This window comes from Haemaphysalis longicornis, unplaced genomic scaffold (assembly GCF_048455015.1).
Source record: "Haemaphysalis longicornis isolate Haplotype H1 unplaced genomic scaffold, Haemaphysalis longicornis Haplotype H1 scaffold_1, whole genome shotgun sequence".
In the NCBI taxonomy this organism is placed as follows: domain Eukaryota; kingdom Metazoa; phylum Arthropoda; class Arachnida; order Ixodida; family Ixodidae; genus Haemaphysalis; species Haemaphysalis longicornis.
The window spans coordinates 137,971,531-137,989,105 of NW_027526203.1; the positions used below are offsets into that span (position 1 = coordinate 137,971,531).

Below are 17,575 nucleotides of genomic sequence, written 5' to 3' on the forward strand. Positions count from 1 at the left end.
CTCAAGTTGTGTCCTGCCACAGCAATTCCCATGCGCCCGAAGCGTGCCGTCGCAAGAATGGCGGGCGGCGCCGCGGATATGAAGCCCATACGACAAATGAAATCATAAAAGCGTATCAGACAGCGTTGCTGTAAAAATACCGCATCTTTTAAATGTATCGGTGGATAATTTTGACCTCATAATGGCTCCGCTACTTGCGTGTAAACTATCTGAAGGCTACCGCACCAGCTCTTTATTTCGCGCGAAAATGGAGGCGTTTATATTTCGGTCGAAGGAGACCTTCTGAGGGCCTAGCTCGAGGTCACGGCCGTTGATGTGCTCTGCGGCTTTTTCCTCCTCGTGCATTTGCTGCGGCTGCCTTGGTGGCGGAGAGCCCCATAACAGCTTGTCAAGACGACCCAGGGGGGCCTCGCACGCCAGAAACAGACACAGCGCCAGCAGACAGCTCCACACAAACGCCACCACGGCGGATGAAAACTGGAAGGGTGAGAGCGGGGCGCAAATTACCATTCTTTCAATATGCTGAACTCAAGAAGGCACTGAAAATGAACAGCTGGTAAACATGGACGGAAGCCAGTGCAATTGTTGCTGCTACGAGAAAAAGCTGCAAGCCTGGGAACAGCGACGACTCCACTGCTTCTGGGTCCATCCATATTTACAGAAGCTGTCGAAACGTTGAGCATAGATTGAAAGCTCGCATTGAAAGAGAGCAAAAAATGACTATTGGGCGAGCGCCCGATTTGCCACGCCTGCAGTACACATTTATAAGGCGAGCTCGAAAAAGTTTTTAAAGTGTCGCACTTCACGGGACGCAGTATGTAGTAAAAGATGGCAGAGGGATAATACTGTTATAACATGACCTGTAATCGCTGAAGGGAACATAAAAGTCGCAAAAGATATCGCATGCTTGGCGGTCAATTTTCATAGAGAAAATTTTAAGGCTAGGCGAAACGATCTACTTGAACAAACCCATGCATGTGCCCTTAGGAGTCATTTGGGATGAGCGCTATTATTTTTGATTGTGCGTAATTAGCTAAACAATATTACTTCATCCGCTCAGTTTAATTGATTAAGGTGCAATGTTGTGAATAAAAATTTATAGGGTGGGCCTCAGGAGGTCCGGCCTGTGGTTTCCAAACTTGGGACCTTCTCTTGTACACCTACGCTACACAGTACATTACATTGCACTTTCAGAAATAAACTTTGAAAACATTGAAACTTTTAAAATAAGTGACTGAGATATAAAATTCTGCATATTGATGCATAGCATAACGTCTTTTTTATTTTTTGTGGTTGAATTGACAGTTTTCCTTCGTAGCGCTGTTAATATAATTTAGCATACCTTCAGGAACCGCATTAATCAAAAGTGCCAAGTGAACCACAAAAAGAAAATAGTTATGCCGTACATCTATGGTGTATCACACAAATTAAACAAAGTCACCGAGCGTGTGAATTTTCAGGTCCTGTTACCTGCCCCGCAAATAGTTGTGCAGGTTGTGTAAAATAAATAGGTCCAATTCGAAAGAGGATTGTTTTTGCCCCGTAAATCCCCGCACAAGATATGTTGATTGTGTGGAAGGGGTAATCCATAAGATTCCCCTTTCGTGCGGCAAGAATTACATAGGGCAGACCGGCCGCTGTCGGAATAAAAGGCTGCGGGAGCATGATAATAATGAACGGAACAGGTTGGAGGGGCCTCTTAGCCGGCATTGTCGTTCGTGTGACCAGGCTGGTTGCAAACCGCTGTTTGACGAGTGCCTTGTTGTCAGCCGCCATGTTCATATACTTACCCTACCGATTATTCAGGCAACTGTAATAGAATGCGAAGGATATAAGTGCATAAGTGCCCCATCCATTCTATTGTCAAAAATGAGATTAGTTATTAAGGCACCCTATTGGGAATATTATCGTGACTGATCGCTTTGTCGTCATTTTCGTAGTTTCTACGTCGGCTGTCAGCGGGCTTAATCTATTTTTGCACACGTGGCTGTTCTGCGGCTATGGAATCTGCCAAGACGTTGCGATAAAATGTATATTTAACTGTTTGTTTTCTTTCCACAAAACTTAACTGGATGTCAGCGCCTGTTTGCAGCCCCTCTTGGTGTCCGTGGTCCAATTTCGCGCTGTGAAGCTCATAGATTACCAACTAGCCGGCACCTTCAGGCCCTTGTTCATGTTTTGTCTTTTCTTGGTCCGTCACTTTCCAAGCCTCATATCTCTACATACCCGCCGTGGTGGCTCAGTGGTTAAGGCGTTGCGCTGCTGAGCACGAGGTCGCGGGTTCGATTACAGGCCGCGGCGGCCGCTTTTCTGATGGAGGCGAAAAGCAAAAACGCCCGTGTGTACGAGATTTCGGCACACGTTAAAGATACCCAGGTGGTCAAAATTAATCCGGAGCCCTCCACTACGGCGCGCCTCATCGCCTGCGTGGCGTCGGCGCGTTAAACCCTACAATCATCATCATATCTCTACATACATTACATTCGCGCTGTGAAGCTCATAGATTACCAACTAGCCGGCAGCCTCAGGCCCTTGTTCATGTTTTGTATTTTCTTGGCCCGTCACCTTCCAAGCCTCATATCTCTACATACATTACATACATACATGCACGCATGTACACATGCATACATATATATATACATACATACATACATACGTGCATACATACATACGTACATACATACATACATACACATACATACATACATACATACATACGTGCATACATACGTACATACATACCGTTAAAGATCCTCAGGTGGTCAAAATTAATCCGGAGCACTCCACTACGGCGCGCCTCATCGCCTGCGTTTCGTCGGCGCGTTAAACCCTACAATCATCATCATATCTCTACATACATTACATTCGCGCTGTGAAGCTCATAGATTACCAACTAGCCGGCAGCCTCAGGCCCTTGTTCATGTTTTGTCTTTTCTTGGCCCGTCACCTTCCAAGCCTCATATCTCTACATACATTACATACATACATGCATGCATGTACACATGCATACATACATACATACATACATACGTGCATACATACGTACATACATACATACATACATAGATACATACAAACATACATACGTGCATACATACATACATACATACATACCGTTAAAGATCCTCAGGTGGTCAAAATTAATCCGGAGCACTCCACTACGGCGCGCCTCATCGCCTGCGTTTCGTCGGCGCGTTAAACCCCACAATCAATCAATCAATCAATCAATCAATCAATCAATCAATCAATCAATCAATCAATCAATCAATCAATCAATCAATCAATCAATCAATCAACATACATACATACATACACACATACATACATACATACATACATACATACATACATACATACATACATACATACATACATACATACATGCTTGCCCTGACTTTCCCTGACGAAGGCAAGTCTCTGCTTTAACGTTGGCAACAATCGTGGTTTCTACCTTGTTCTAAGTTTCCTTTTCTTGTGTTCTCTACTATCTTCCAAGTTTTATGGCTGCATACACACATACATGCATATATACATACATACATACATGCATACATACATGCATACATACATACATACATACATACATACATACATACATACATACATACATACATACATACATACATACATACATACATGCGTACATACAAGCATGCATGCATACACCGCAGTAACTACCACGGAGATCAACTTTTCTCTCGAAGGACAACGGAGCCCTCCGATTTTTTTCTGTATCACCTTCCTTGGATAGGCATTTAAAGGAGAGGAAAATTTTGCATCTGATTTCCATCTTCGTCAAACCCAAACCTTTTAGAAGCAAGAGAAGGTGTATACAAGTGGGCTGCTCTGAAGCCTATAATATAACAATGTGCACCGTTAACAACGTTGCTTTTGTCGTATACGTACACTATTGTTTGTCAGGCACTTACCATGTTGAATACGCCTAGATACGTCCTCTCCCTGCCGGCGTTCCTCCAGACGTCGAAGAAGGGGAAGTGGATGAGGTACACGCCGAAGGACAGGCGACTCAGCACTGCTAGCGGAGCGCAAGACAGCATGGACTGCACGACACCTGGGATGGATGAGCCGGCAGTCGGTAAATGGCGCCACACGGAAAAGGATGGTGCAGTGCATTGTTTTTTTATAGATACTTCTCAACATTCCCGCAAAGTAGAAAAACTCTACGACACCCAAGCACACCTTATGAGTGAATGCGACGGCATTGATGCGGAATTGGTGAAAGGATGGGCCGCCATTGTGCGCGCCGCCATGTTTCACAGATAGTGTTGAGCAGATGGTAGATCGCCGCATACACCGCAGCGATGACATTTGTATAACAAGTGTCGCGTGCAAGGTGGCTCCGCGTTCATTCTGTGGCCAGCATTGACGTGAGGGGCGTATACAGCGGCACGTCTTCAGTGCTTCGTATCCATCACCATTCGTTGCCCTTGGGATGTTCTCTCTTTTTCGGTCAGTGAGAACGAGAGGCACGATCAATGGCCGTTTTTCGCCCTACTGTAACGTGGAAGTAGTGCAGATCACATGAACTATGGCTAATGATAAAGCGATGTATTTACACGATGAGACCATCTATTTACAAGGGGCTATATCGGAGCCCACGCTTGCTGTGTCCAAAACACAGCTTCTTCGTCGTTGTCATAGTCGTTCATGGTAGACCATGGCACTATGCGGATTGTCCGCCACGACCTGTGACATCCTAGACTGGAAGAATAGAAAACCGGGAGCACCAAGTTCGCGCTGTCAAGTCGAGTGAGAGCGAAAGCGAGAACCGGCTTCTTCGTTCTGAGCGTTCCGGATGCGGCTGCCGTTGATTTGTGCGTCTTGACTGCACTGATGGTGTTTCCGTCTTGGTGAACGTACCATCTCAACGCGGATGGCCAGTGCTAACGACACTCCGTGTTCTCACACTTCAATGGCGCGGGCGACAGACTTGATTACGCTATAAATATGGTATTACCGGGAATGCATTTTGCTGCTGTCCATATAGATTAGTATGGAAGGACGGACAGTATAAAGATAGGTTTCTTCCAGACATGTCGTTTTAAAAGATTTGCAACTGATCCTATTTTGAAAACCCACGTGAGACCAGGATACGTTCGCCAACATTGTTAGCTGCCTTCATAACACTCAGGGCTTAACCTTTGCATAGGATTTGTCCGAAAAGCACTAGGCGTCTGGCTGGGTCTAAGCGCATTCCTTTTTTATCAATCTGCAGGGTCTCTCGACGTGGTTGATCGCGCCCTCTCTGAATTGCTGTTACGGCCGATTCCAGGGAGTTGGGTTGGGTGACTTGTGTTGTTTCATTCGGAGGAGGTCCTCCCCAGACTCGTTTCCTGATTTACGAACTTCCTTACTCGTTGGTTTTCTTGTCGACTCGGTGCCTTCCCTCCTGTGGTTTAAGGTTTATTTTGTGTTGTACACGCACAGATAATTAGGATCGGAACAGTAAAGTGCAGACACGGGATGTGCACAGTAGCAACAAGAGGTAAATGGATGAGTCAGTGGTACGATGCTTCTGGATATGTTCCTTTACCGCACTCATGGAAACAGGGAAGAGGGCACTGCTGCTGCTGGGGATCGATGTGGTGTGCAGGGTTTTGGCCCACAAAGGGAGACGCGGCTCTCAAGTGGAACCTATTAGAGGCTACGTTATCCAAGCACCATCGCAGTGAACCTGCCGGTCAGACGCGGCGAGAGAAACTGCTACCGGCGTTGAGATGGGATCGATAAAGAACAGTACCCCGGCGATAGAACACTCTGCGGGAGTACATTGAATGCAATAATATATTTGCCTTTTTTCAAACCGTGACGTTTTCTTCAGGTGTAATTTTGAAATTTCGGTACACGTGAGAGTTAGCCAAACATTTCGAGGCGTGCGAGTTTTCCTGTTACTACTGTAACATACGAAGGGAGCATCAGCGCTGGGATGCATGCAACGAGGAGCGAATTGGGTTAAGCCATCTGGCCATACGTGAATGTATCTTACAACACTTGAAATGTGCAGTGTTGAAATAAGCTCTCCAAAACTATTCATCGTTTGTAGCATGAAACGCGTTGAGCTGAGGCGGCTTGACGTGGTGCTGTACCTTACTTGCTAAGCCCTGTACACGCCAAGCACGTGAGCTCACAAATTGGCCTCCAAAGTGGAGAAAAGTGACGGTTTAGGTTATCCCCACGCCTGTCACATGCGTTCTTTGTGTAAGACATTACACAGTGTGACGTTTGCAATTCAACAATACAATTTAATTCGAGACGTCCCGAATTGAGGAGATCTGGGCTACCCACCGCTGGGACGTAGAATAACGGAGGACACCTTAAATTGCGCAAAGCATTACTCTCGCTGTGCCCGTGGTCCCGATGAGACATTTTTAACGCCAATGTCACACACTGTGTAACCGCAGGCTCAGCAAAATATTTAGACGTTTGCAATGAGGGGAATAAAAGTTAACACCGCACCGCGCGATTCGCCTCTAAGACTTACCGATAATTTAAGTAGTTGCTCATAACAGGTTTTTATTTCTCCGCTGTCTAAAATATATGTTTTTATGACTCAGGTGGAGCGTATCAGAATGTTTCTCTGGTAATATTTAATCGCAGAAAGATGAATAGCTTTTATTTGCGGGCGTGTTACGCGGTATTACACTGAAACGTGAAAAGAAAATGTTTTGTTACGTGTAGTTTGGTAAAATAGTACTGATATTTTGGTCATGCCTTTTTAACATAAAGCGATGGTCTCTCGATTAAAAGGACATTCCCAGGATTGGCATCATGCCTACGCTGAATACCGTGTGTATGGTCATGACTTTTCTGTAGACCCAACTGGGGATTTTGGAGGTTTCTGGATTTAGAGTTACAAAGGCGAAGGTAAATTTTATGATTACCACACCGCAGGCCGATCGAGTGCAGAAGGAGCACTGTCCAATTGAAGGGAAAGTTTGTCTTGTCTTCTGATGTGATCATGGAAAGATTGCATGTCTCTCTTCGTTCTTTGAATGCCAATTTGTCTGTCCATTTCTCCAAAGATAGGTGATGAACACCTCATCAGTTTCTTCCGTACATTCATTGTCATCTGAATGCTGGTGGCAGCTGCAACAGCTGATGAAGGCACATAGCTGAACACAGCGCCAGGTTGGGGCGTCGATATAATGGTTTCCGCCTCGCATAGCGTCGGCTGGTCATAGTTTTCGCTTTGCCCCTAGTTCTATGGCATGACTTCTTTCTGTATTCTCCCAGGAACATTGCGGGAATATTTTTATGTACTTATACTGCCATGCCTGGTTAGGGATAATTGCAGAAAGGGCCCCCTACATTGTGAGGCGACCAAATTTACACAAAAACTGCTCACGTCACAGGTCAAATAGCACTAGCCTATGAGAGGAAACAGACGGCAATGAATTTCAATACTTAAATGCTAACACAGTCGAAAGAAATACGTACACAACAATACTGACCGCTTCAATAAGCAGACAAAGAACTCAATTCGTCACTCCAAAGACAATAAATAACATTCTAGCAGGGTTGAAAACTGTCCCATGCCTGACTGTTTTTAATACTGATGGAAAAATTATTCCATTCACTACTTGCTCTAAGAAAGAATGAATATTTCTGGCAGTGAGTCAGGCATTGATATTGAAACAGTTCTGTGAATGCTTTGTCGTGTTGGCCCTTTTTCTGGGAATGAAATGGACCTAGAACTGTCTATGGTCAAGTGATCGGGAACTAATTCGTGCGGAAATTTCTGACGCGAAAGTTTAGCGCGGTTTTTTATTGTTAAAATAACTGTTTTTTTCAAAAGTTCTGTAGAACTGTCTATGTTCAAGTGATTGGGAACTAATTCGTACAGAAATTTCTGACGCGAAAGCTTAGCACGGTTTTTTATTGTTAAAATAACTGCTTTTTTCAAAAGTTCTGTTGGTGAACTCTGTTATTCTGTACTTGTTTTATACAATCTATTCGCTATCATTGAATTACTTCTGGTGAGTTTATTAGGTTCTTTGCGAAGGGAAACCACGCGACATTTGCATATTCTAAGACGGCCTGATAAATGCGTTGTAGGCCAGTAGTTTTGTTTCGTGTGGCGCGAAACCGAGACCTATACAAAGCAAAAACTGTCGTTTTATTGCTGATGATGTGACATTGCTCACATGAAGATCGCATCTAAGATCTTTTAATATAGTAAGGCCTAAGTATTTGTCTTCATTCACCACGGGAAGAGTAGAATTATTTATAACGTAAGTGAAACCAGATACATGCTGTTTGGACGTTATCATCAAGAGAGCCGATTGTTTTGCATCCAGCGTCACTTGCCAGAGAGCACACAATCCAGATATGTGCTCTATGCGTTGTTCAATTTTACCTGATCTTCTGGAGCATTAATTACATCGTGAGGTATACAGTCATCAGTGAATAGCTTTATGATACCATTGATACTAGCAGAGAAATCCATATAGGGACCATTCAGACAAAACGCAGGTTTGGTTTAAACGAAAGATTTCGTGTTTTGTGGTGCCCCGAGCTTTTGTCCGGAAGCAAACGATGCTTTATTCACTGACAAATTATTCACCTTAAATTAAAATCTTGATTCTCCTCCCAAATCGTGTGTTTTTGAAACCTCTGCAGTGGTGTCATATGTGCTGGGGAGCCTTGTTTACCGTTAGTTAACCTAGATGACGTCACCATACCGCGGTGGGCCGTTTCCTGCCCTTGTTTTTTACAGTATTTTACGCCTGGTTTGTTTTTGTTATTGTAGAAACTAATCGTTTCGTGTAACATGGTGTTCGCTCGACAAATATGGTCACGTAACAAATATGGTCACAAACAGCTGTAGGCATCGGTACTTCTATGTTTACGTTTACTTTCGTAACTTCCCCTGTTCACCCCACCGTTAATACTCGTATAAAAGGAATGTTCCCTGCCTGTGGGCTCAAATAGCTCGTTCGCCAAGCTTATATGGCCCTTCTAATTTGCGTTTGCTTTTGCCGGCCTCAGCCAATCGCAGAACTATCACATAAGACACCTTAGATTTTGTTTGCTGGAAATGAGCTAGGGGGTCGCAAGGTCATTCCCTTTTTTCCTAATTATGTAGCTTATTTAGCGAAGTTTACGGTTAAAGTGGTGTCAGTATGATTCTAATGAGGCAATCTTTCGAATGAACCAAACTTGCGTTTTGTCTGCGTGGCCCCTTTAATGAACATCAGGAATAAAATGGGAGCCAAAACACTGCCTTGCGGTACGCCGGATGTTAAATTGGTTATGGTGGAGTTTTCGCAATCGACTTGCAGCACGTACCGCGTTCGATTACTCAGGTAGTCATCGATCCAGTCGGTATGTGGGCCTGTCCCTACCGGTGCGTGTAATTTTTTGCTGCTTCTAATAATGCCTGTCCTCGTGTTGACTGAAAATTAGTCGTCCTTTATTGACTTTTCGCTATTTGAGCATTTTATTGCTCAGTACACCTCAATCGGACATTCAACCTTCTTTTCTGCATGCTGCCGGAAACAAGAACTCTTTTTCTTTATCCCATACTTTACCCCACACGAATCTATTCTTGTGCTGTGATGCGGTGCGAATTGAGCACCTCATTGTATGCCCGATAAAGCATACCGATTTTCTGCTGTGTTTTACTGCTCAAATCGTTATCGGCGTTATGGTGCTGGTTAGTGAGCTGCGCAAGGATGTTTCTGGCACAATTTAGAGATCACGGTAATTCGTTCTGCCGTGAATTCTAGGTTTTATGTTTGGAGCATATTTTGGCTGCATGATCAATACCCGTCACTCATATTTCAAAGTTTGACTCGTGCCACAGATTACCGCTCGATGATACAGACGCGAGCTGCCAGCCCACGCCATCGTATCAGCGGCCATTTTAGCCATTTCAGAGCGCTTGTAGTGTGTATTTTTCGTTTCTATTGGGTCACTTTTTTGCGTTTTTTTTTTCAAATAATCGTGAACCGACCAGACCGAAAGCAAGTTTATTTTGGGAGAAAGTGTTACTCACGGCCCCTTCTGGTCGCGCAAAGGAAGGTGAACGCTCCCAGGGCGATGGTCCCAATGATGCGGTCCCAGAAGGCCAGCGACACCTTGGCAACGTCACCGTGCTTCTCGCCGCGCGTCCAGTCGTACCGGTAGGCCACGCAGGCTGTGCTGAACGCCGCTGCTACCACCCAGGTAACCGCCTGCATCAGCTGGACATATAAACACATGGGAGCTTCCCGAAGGCCACTTGGAAGCTTCTTAATTGATTTTATTTCGTTTCACAATTACAGGCAAAACTAGACAGCCACTTAGCCCCCAACCGACCTGCGTTGATTCCGCAAAACCAAATCTAATGCCCAGAAATAATGCCTAATCTAATGCCCAGAACAAATCTAATGCCCAGAACAAAACGGCAAAGCCTGCTTTCTTACGCCGGGAACAAGGCTGTTGTAAAGTGAAGCCCTCAAGGTCACTGTTTAAAAAAGCTGGCGCAGCTTGCATTAATGCTGCAAGGCTGGAGAAACAGCAGAGCTGGAGGCTCCTCTCCCTTCGTCGGAGACCAGGCTGTTGCATCATCATCAGCAGCAGCACCAGCAGCAGCGCACTAGGTCCAAGCAGGACGAAGGTTTCTCCCATCGACCTTCAACCGCTCATGTCACGCGCCGCTCGAGTTCATTCTTTGCCTCTGAATTTCCTTATTTCGTCCCTCTATCAAGTAATTGGCCTTCGTCTTTTTCTAGACTCATCTCTCGGTGTTCACTCTGTCATCTTGGTAGTCCACAGATTGCCATTTCGCCCATTTAAGTAGGCAGCCCAAGTCCCTTTTCTTTATTTGAACTCTGATAACTTCTACTCTAGTTGGTTCTCACATCCAGGAAGCTCGTTTCCTGTCTATAAGTGTTACTCAGATCATTATTCGTTCCATGGCCTGTTGAGCCGACTTCAGTGTACTTTGAAGTCGTTGAGTAATAGGCCCCAAGTTCCCGCTCCATATGTGACCTCTCTTTTATGGCTGAACTTGCCGCTGAGAGCTCTCCATGACTGGCAGGCCCGGACCATTTCGTCCGCTGGCTTTCATATCTCTCATGAAGTGTACCTACTTGCCACGTGCTAGAATCCGCGGCCAAGTTCAAAGCCAACTCCTGCACTACGAGCCCAAAGGTGATGCTGCGTGCTCGGACTGTGATGATATCTGAACCGGACAGACGCCGTTTCACATAATGCAAGGGACCCACGTTCGATTCCGGTCATGAAAAGCGTTTCTTTATTTCCAATCGGCTGCACCCGTTATCGTTCCCCACAGTTGCTAAACCGTACCCCTCGGGCCTTCAAGGCGGCCCAAGGGTTAGGTTGCCGGTTTTAAGGGGTAAAGGCTGCGGGTCGAATTCTCGGTACCTCCTTAAGCTTCGCGGTTTTTTTGATGCGATGGACGGATAAAGCTCGACATAAACAGCTTTTCTGTTAAAAGTATTGAATACGACTAGGCATCGACGACGACATCATACATCGTCGCGTCCTATCTTTTGGACCCCGTCACTTTGCGCCACAGGGGAACTCTAGACTCCTTATAGCAACAGGGGACGCGTCTTCCTGACCGACGTGTTCTTGTTATTGAGTGCCACGTCGTACATCGCACGTGCGCTGCATCTGATCGGAGGCGAACAGCATCGGTAAGCACTTGAAGAGGCCTATTGGTAAAGTTGCGGGTGCGTTTTTTTCAAAGATCGCGGTGACTCCAACCATGCGCTGTCCTACAGTGCATATGCTCATTTTCATGTGCCGATTCTGTCCTCGGACGCAAATACAACGCCATTGCGGAATTGACCGGTCGGCAGCAGCAACTAATCTGAGCGGCTATGCGCTGTTCCTGCATGACGTGCATCATCGTCATCCAGATGGCCTAAATATTATCATACGCACCAGGCCAGAACGAAAACCATAGTAGGCGATCTTTGCGATTGGTCCATTCGCCAGTCACAAGGCTGGCCAAATAGAACCAGCCACCTATTTTCTCTAAAAGCTGTTGCGTCGTGACACTGTTGGAAACACCCACACGTTAGAGAAACGATTTTCCAATGCCAATGACTCCCGCAGACAGCCGAAGTTGACGCCTCTGTAATTTGGTGAAGCTTCCGGCAGCTAAGCCCATCTCCAGAACATGGCGCCCTGCTTCAACTGCAGCCAGGTGTCAGGACTCTGACACCTGTCTTGGGTGTCAGAGTCCTGATACCTGGCCCGATGTCAGCACTCTGACACCAGGTTCAGGGGCACCCAGGGGCGTCACAGCTGACACTTCAGTAGTGCCATACTCCCAGCAGCTTCCACAGGGGGTATTGGATGTAGCATAGAGGAAGCTAGAACAATTCCATCGCGTTTCTAGGTTCAACCAGTCGCAACAAAAGCTCGTGAATGTTGACTTCGCGTTAGGGGGCTGTGGGTGGACGTTGTTCGGAAATCAAGAGGAAACATGCTGACTTGACATGACTTTCGTTAAGAAGTGCAGAACACCGTTGACAGCCACGAAGGCTGAAAGCGCGTACAAAGCCAGTTGGAATCGTACAGGTGCCGTCATGAGTAATTGGAATAAGGATTTGTGAAGATCACAACATACTTGTCTGACTGGCTTTATGACCGCCATTAGCGGTTTACAGGAAGCTGTTTCTGTCAGAAAGGACTCCTTTAAACGCACAGCAATGCAGACAGCCAATTTCCGGAAGAAGAAATTCCTGTAAATTTACCAGACCGTTTTCCAATTACTTTTAACGGCACCTGCACATACAACAGCCAATGATAAGCGTCTATATTTTTGCAATGAGCGTATTTTGATGATGTCTGGATGTTAATGGCGCAAGGCCAAGCAGGGCAAAGAGCACCAAGAAAGAAAGAGCTTATTCTAATCTACTAGAGCATAATAATATGCGTTCTCTGATTCCGGGCATGTAAGAAGAGCTTTTTGAGGCCTGGTGCATAGGAAAGCCCAAACAGAGCGAATTTAATAAAATGACACTGAAGTTAGTTTGTCGAACATCTGTTTTTGTTCGAAATACATTTATGGCTCAACTAAACCATTCGGGAAACGCAGCTCGAAGAAGTTCAGCAGTGCTGGGTGTTGGGCTAAGTGGTGTAACATATTTTGACATAACATATATTGCCCGCGAAGAGAGACGCAATAAAAACGTACGCTTCGACGCGCGCTGCCTTCACAGAAAGCGTACGTTTTTCTGTGTGCGTCTAAGTATGCAACAGCCCGCGAAATGTCTCTTCAAAAAATATTTGACGAGTTTGACGAAGAAAACGACGGAGACTGAAACGAGCCGTTCATTGGTCACTATTATGTGACCGCAAACAAGGTTAAGAAGTCCTTGGAGGAACGCATCCAGAGGTTCAACAGACCATAGAGAAGAAGCAGGCATGAGGTATGGAGAGTATCGCGCGCATTCAATTTAACCCAAATGGTGTCCTCGTGATCTCTTTATGCAGTAAAAGATTCCCAGTTTACTGCTTATTTACGCCATGACCACCATAAGGGCGAATTGTATACTGAGTCTGGATGAGGACGATAATTTTACAATTTTCTTTCATATGAGCACTTTGATCACGGGCGCACTCTACGTAATAGTTCTCCCAGCAAAGGTGCTTTGTGAGTGGTGAGTTCTACGCCGCCCAATTTTTCCTCCTACATAAGCAGAGCGACGATTCCTGAAGTAGCGAGCCGTGGGAGGTCTCAGAACGTGCGCAACGCATGGTCATATCTCCGCGTTGCGCATGCAGAAGTGAAAGGCACTGGCAATTTGGTTTAGAGAGCTATCTGCGCAGTTTTGCTTACCTTCGACATAGGTTCCTTCTGGTATTTTTGCACGATGAAGTACGTTATGCATCCTCCAAAATGGCAGACAGCGTGATAGGTGGGAAGCATGTAAACATCGGTAGCCATGTTCATATAGTCGCTGGAAAGGAGCAGAAGGAATATAACAGTTGCAACTATGGAGTTGTACTTGCTCCTGAAAGTGCACGGCATATTTCAAACACATCCACTTTATGACGTTCTCCATGATACCTGTTGCTTCCTACCGTTATAGCAAAGGACCTGCCACGGGCGTATCAGTGCAAGGCTCTAGTATTTTTGATGATTTGCTCCTAGCCAAGAAATAAATTCTGGTCTCGGGCCCATAAGGACGCCCTCAAAAGGCTTTCTGCTTCCGCGGACTGAGACACTTATCCGGGTCTCTGGCAAGCGGTTTGGTGTTTCGTCACAATTTGGTGACCTAAAATGCATTTGAAAGGAAGTGTGATGACCAGTTCTTTATATTTGATAGTACATACGTGCACAGGAGGCCACCCGAACTTCACATTGCTGTTTGAGAAGGCCTTCTAGAGTTCAAAGACAAGGAACAGCCGCTAGGAAGTATTCGTACTGCTGTAGTCCTTGTACCGCTAACGCTGGAGTTCGTGTATTTAGAGTATAGAATCCGCAAGACAGTCGCTAGAAATAGAGTGGCCATGGAGGTGGCAGTCGCGCATGAGGCGAATATTTTTGAACAAGTATATCTCAGGCAGTACACACACAAGAGAGGGGAAAGAAGGGCGCCAACAACCGCCCGGTAGCTTGTGGCCTTTTTATTCTTTTCTAACCTTTGATATGCCTCCGAAACATCGAAGGACAGTTGTTATTAGAAAGTAATTATATGATGCTAGTGTCTCCCATTTCAGAAAAGTGTTCCAGACTGACTGTATGTACCACTCGAGGGTTCCCGATGGTGGTCTTTGTGTATTATATTCTGCATTAGTGGCTGCCACAGTTACCGTAATGTCTTGGCAGAACCTCGGGTGCCTGATCCCATGCGGAGCACTAATTTGCAGGCGCTTGTGTGCCGAACTGTCCGTTTACCTCAAAGCGTACTGATTCGTGGAGCTTTTCTTGATCCGCCTTTTGTGACATACAGCGAACATTTAACCATGAAAAAGCAACATAAGACGCAAGGTGCACGGCCTCGCAGGCAGCGTCAGAATACATCTGCCTGCCTGTTGTGACTCCAAAGCTTGGTACAAAGCGCTACGAAGCTCTGTTTTCAACAGTCAAGTGCTGTGTACGAAGTTCCAGCGAATTTGCCTTATACACACAGTCGTAGGCATGCGTACTAGAGCACCTGAGCGTTGTGCTCCGCCGCAGTTGTCAGACTCCTACTGGTGGCGCCTGGGTTCGGGACAGCTTGCTTTCCGCGTATGAGGCTTCATAAATGCTTGCAGCCCTTTCAGTTCGCAGCGACGCAGTCAGTGCCAGAGTCAGGGGCTGACTGTACGTTATACTATAAAAGTTACAAGGGCACAATAAACTAAGTATGAGGCTACCGTAATCGTCGTATGCAGCGCTAGGCAGTGTCACGCTGCTGACACTCTATATGCACGCGTTTCATTATTTGCCCGCACTTTGTCGTGCTTTGCGCGCGAGAGAATTAGTCAGAACGACCCGCCTAAAAAAACATTTTAAACTGCAAAGCTGCATTTTTGCGCCGTATTTGCATTGTTTTACTCCTGCCCAGCGGGTGCGTTACAGGGGCGCATGTGTAGTTCCCGGCAGTTTCAATAAGACACTTAGGCTGTTCCCGGCAGTTTCAATAAGGGCCTTAGGATGAAATAGAAAAAGTCATTTTCGAACTTCAGCGCAGAGGCAGTCTCTCCACTAAGGAGCAGTCCAGTCAGCAACTTGAAACGAGTGATGCGGCAAAACTACAGCGGAGGAAATTTTGGTAAAGGTGCATTTGAAAAAGGCAGCTGTCCCGAGCTGAAGCGCCGCCGGCATGCACTTTCGAAAGGCGGCAAAGCGCACCATTTTTCGGAACTCCATGCAAGCCTTTGCACGGCTGAACCTATGAGAAGCAGCAATGTTTCGCACAATCATGATAATAAATTTGCAGCCTTCCCTTTGAATAAAGACTATTGCAAATGTCACGCAGACACCTCACGCTAAAATCCGTGCGCTCTAAGTATAGTGTTTCTCTTTTGACCACACAACGTAATATCTGTTGTTACGTACCTATCGCAATATCGTTCCTTTTTTCCCCGGTCACCGAAGTAGGCTCCTGCTCAATCCAACACCTCGTTGCTTCAAGAAGGTAGATACTGCCAGCAGTTGTGGCGCGGTGGAATCATCGGCATGACATTCCAATGTATTACAGGGTGCTGTGACATTTCATTACATGAAGAAGTTCCATCGTGTAGCCCATGTAAGTCTGTTTTTCGCTAGTCAGCATATACTCTTGTGCGTTATCATCAATAATTTTTTCATGGTTTCTCGCAAGCTGACATTGAAAGCCTTCATTGAAATATTTGTTCCCATCATCCGTGTTAACATAGCCACCTCTACTTTGTTCTCTTCACTTGTTGAGGGACCCAGATAACTCATTTTTTCCCACAATTTCGTTTTCCAGCGTCGGTTTCTCACTTCTGTTTAGGGATATACTCTACATACGTGGTCAAGCGCACTCCTTTTTCCCTTTCTTTATTATTCAAGCTTCGTAAACATTCCTGAGTGTTTGTTTTACTTAGAGTTGCCCTCGTTTCCGTGACACTCAGCCGATATCACCCTGTTATTGTAATTGCCGTATTTAAAATGCCTTAACGCGGCTCGTACACCGTGTAAGCCCTTCTATGAGCACTGTCTCTGCAGTCACGTTTATAGCCTCTAGTCACTTTTATAGCCTCACGTTCATAGCCTATAGCCACATGCACTTAGTTTATAGCCTCTACATTTATATTTCTAGCATTCAAAGTCAGTTAAAAAGCACAAATACAGAATATTTTCTGCCCTCGGCCATAAATATGTTAATTGAATGTCAAGTACGGGCCTGCAAGTTCAAAGAGTGAGTGTCAGGCATGACAGGTGCAGCTTTCCGCCTCATGGCAGTCCTTTCAGTAGCGGTTACCCTGTAGTTATTCAGCGGAATGCAGTATATTTTGGCGCCTTAAAATATTTTGGGCGATAGCTTGCTTTGTGCGTAGTTTCTAGCTTAGCCCATTGGACGACGGAACTCCAGAGCGATGGATACTATTCCATAAAAATGCATGGGGTGTAAATTTTTACAGTGAATTACACAAAAAATATTCAGAATCCTGGAAAGTATTTAGAGTCCAGCTCCAGTAGTATACTTTCATAGCATCGTTGTTTAGTGGTAGAATACGCATCCCGGGGACTGTGCTCATAAAATGATTTGATGATGGCAACAAGAAAGACAGCCGGCTCACTCCAGTGTGTCGGTGAGTTCAACGATGACGGGGGTGTACTTGGTGCCGCACACCTGCCATGCCGTGAAGGAGCAGCATGCGACCGAAAGCCCCGCCAGGATCACCACGGTGACTCGCTTTCTAATAGGAAAAACAGTCACCGTACGTGATATGACTGAGATGACTGGAACAATGAATTTCTTACGACGCATGACTATATTCCTGTGATATTTTTACTTTATTGCTCTGGAATGCTTGCAGGAGACTCTTGCGAACACAGTTCATTTCGATATCTGACAGTATCTTGTCGGTTTTACTGCCAGTGTGCACCGCTAAGCGATTCGCACTCGGCACAGTC

The 17,575-nt window shown here is 45.6% G+C and overlaps 1 protein-coding gene across 1 annotated transcript in view; it reads right to left on the reverse strand.

Annotated features, from left to right (window-relative positions):
* Nucleotides 1-210: 210 nt before the first annotated feature.
* The window catches only part of LOC144136972 (nose resistant to fluoxetine protein 6-like), a 187,564-nt gene continuing 170,199 nt past the window's right edge, over nucleotides 211-17,575 (reverse strand). The window contains exons 11-15 of the mRNA XM_077669437.1: nucleotides 17,239-17,358; nucleotides 13,823-13,943; nucleotides 10,019-10,205; nucleotides 3,930-4,072; nucleotides 211-477 (exon numbers count right to left, since the gene is read on the reverse strand). Of these exons, the coding sequence (XP_077525563.1) occupies nucleotides 217-477; nucleotides 3,930-4,072; nucleotides 10,019-10,205; nucleotides 13,823-13,943; nucleotides 17,239-17,358 (832 nt within the window). The 3' untranslated portion in view covers nucleotides 211-216. The remainder of the gene's footprint in view (nucleotides 478-3,929; nucleotides 4,073-10,018; nucleotides 10,206-13,822; nucleotides 13,944-17,238; nucleotides 17,359-17,575) is intronic.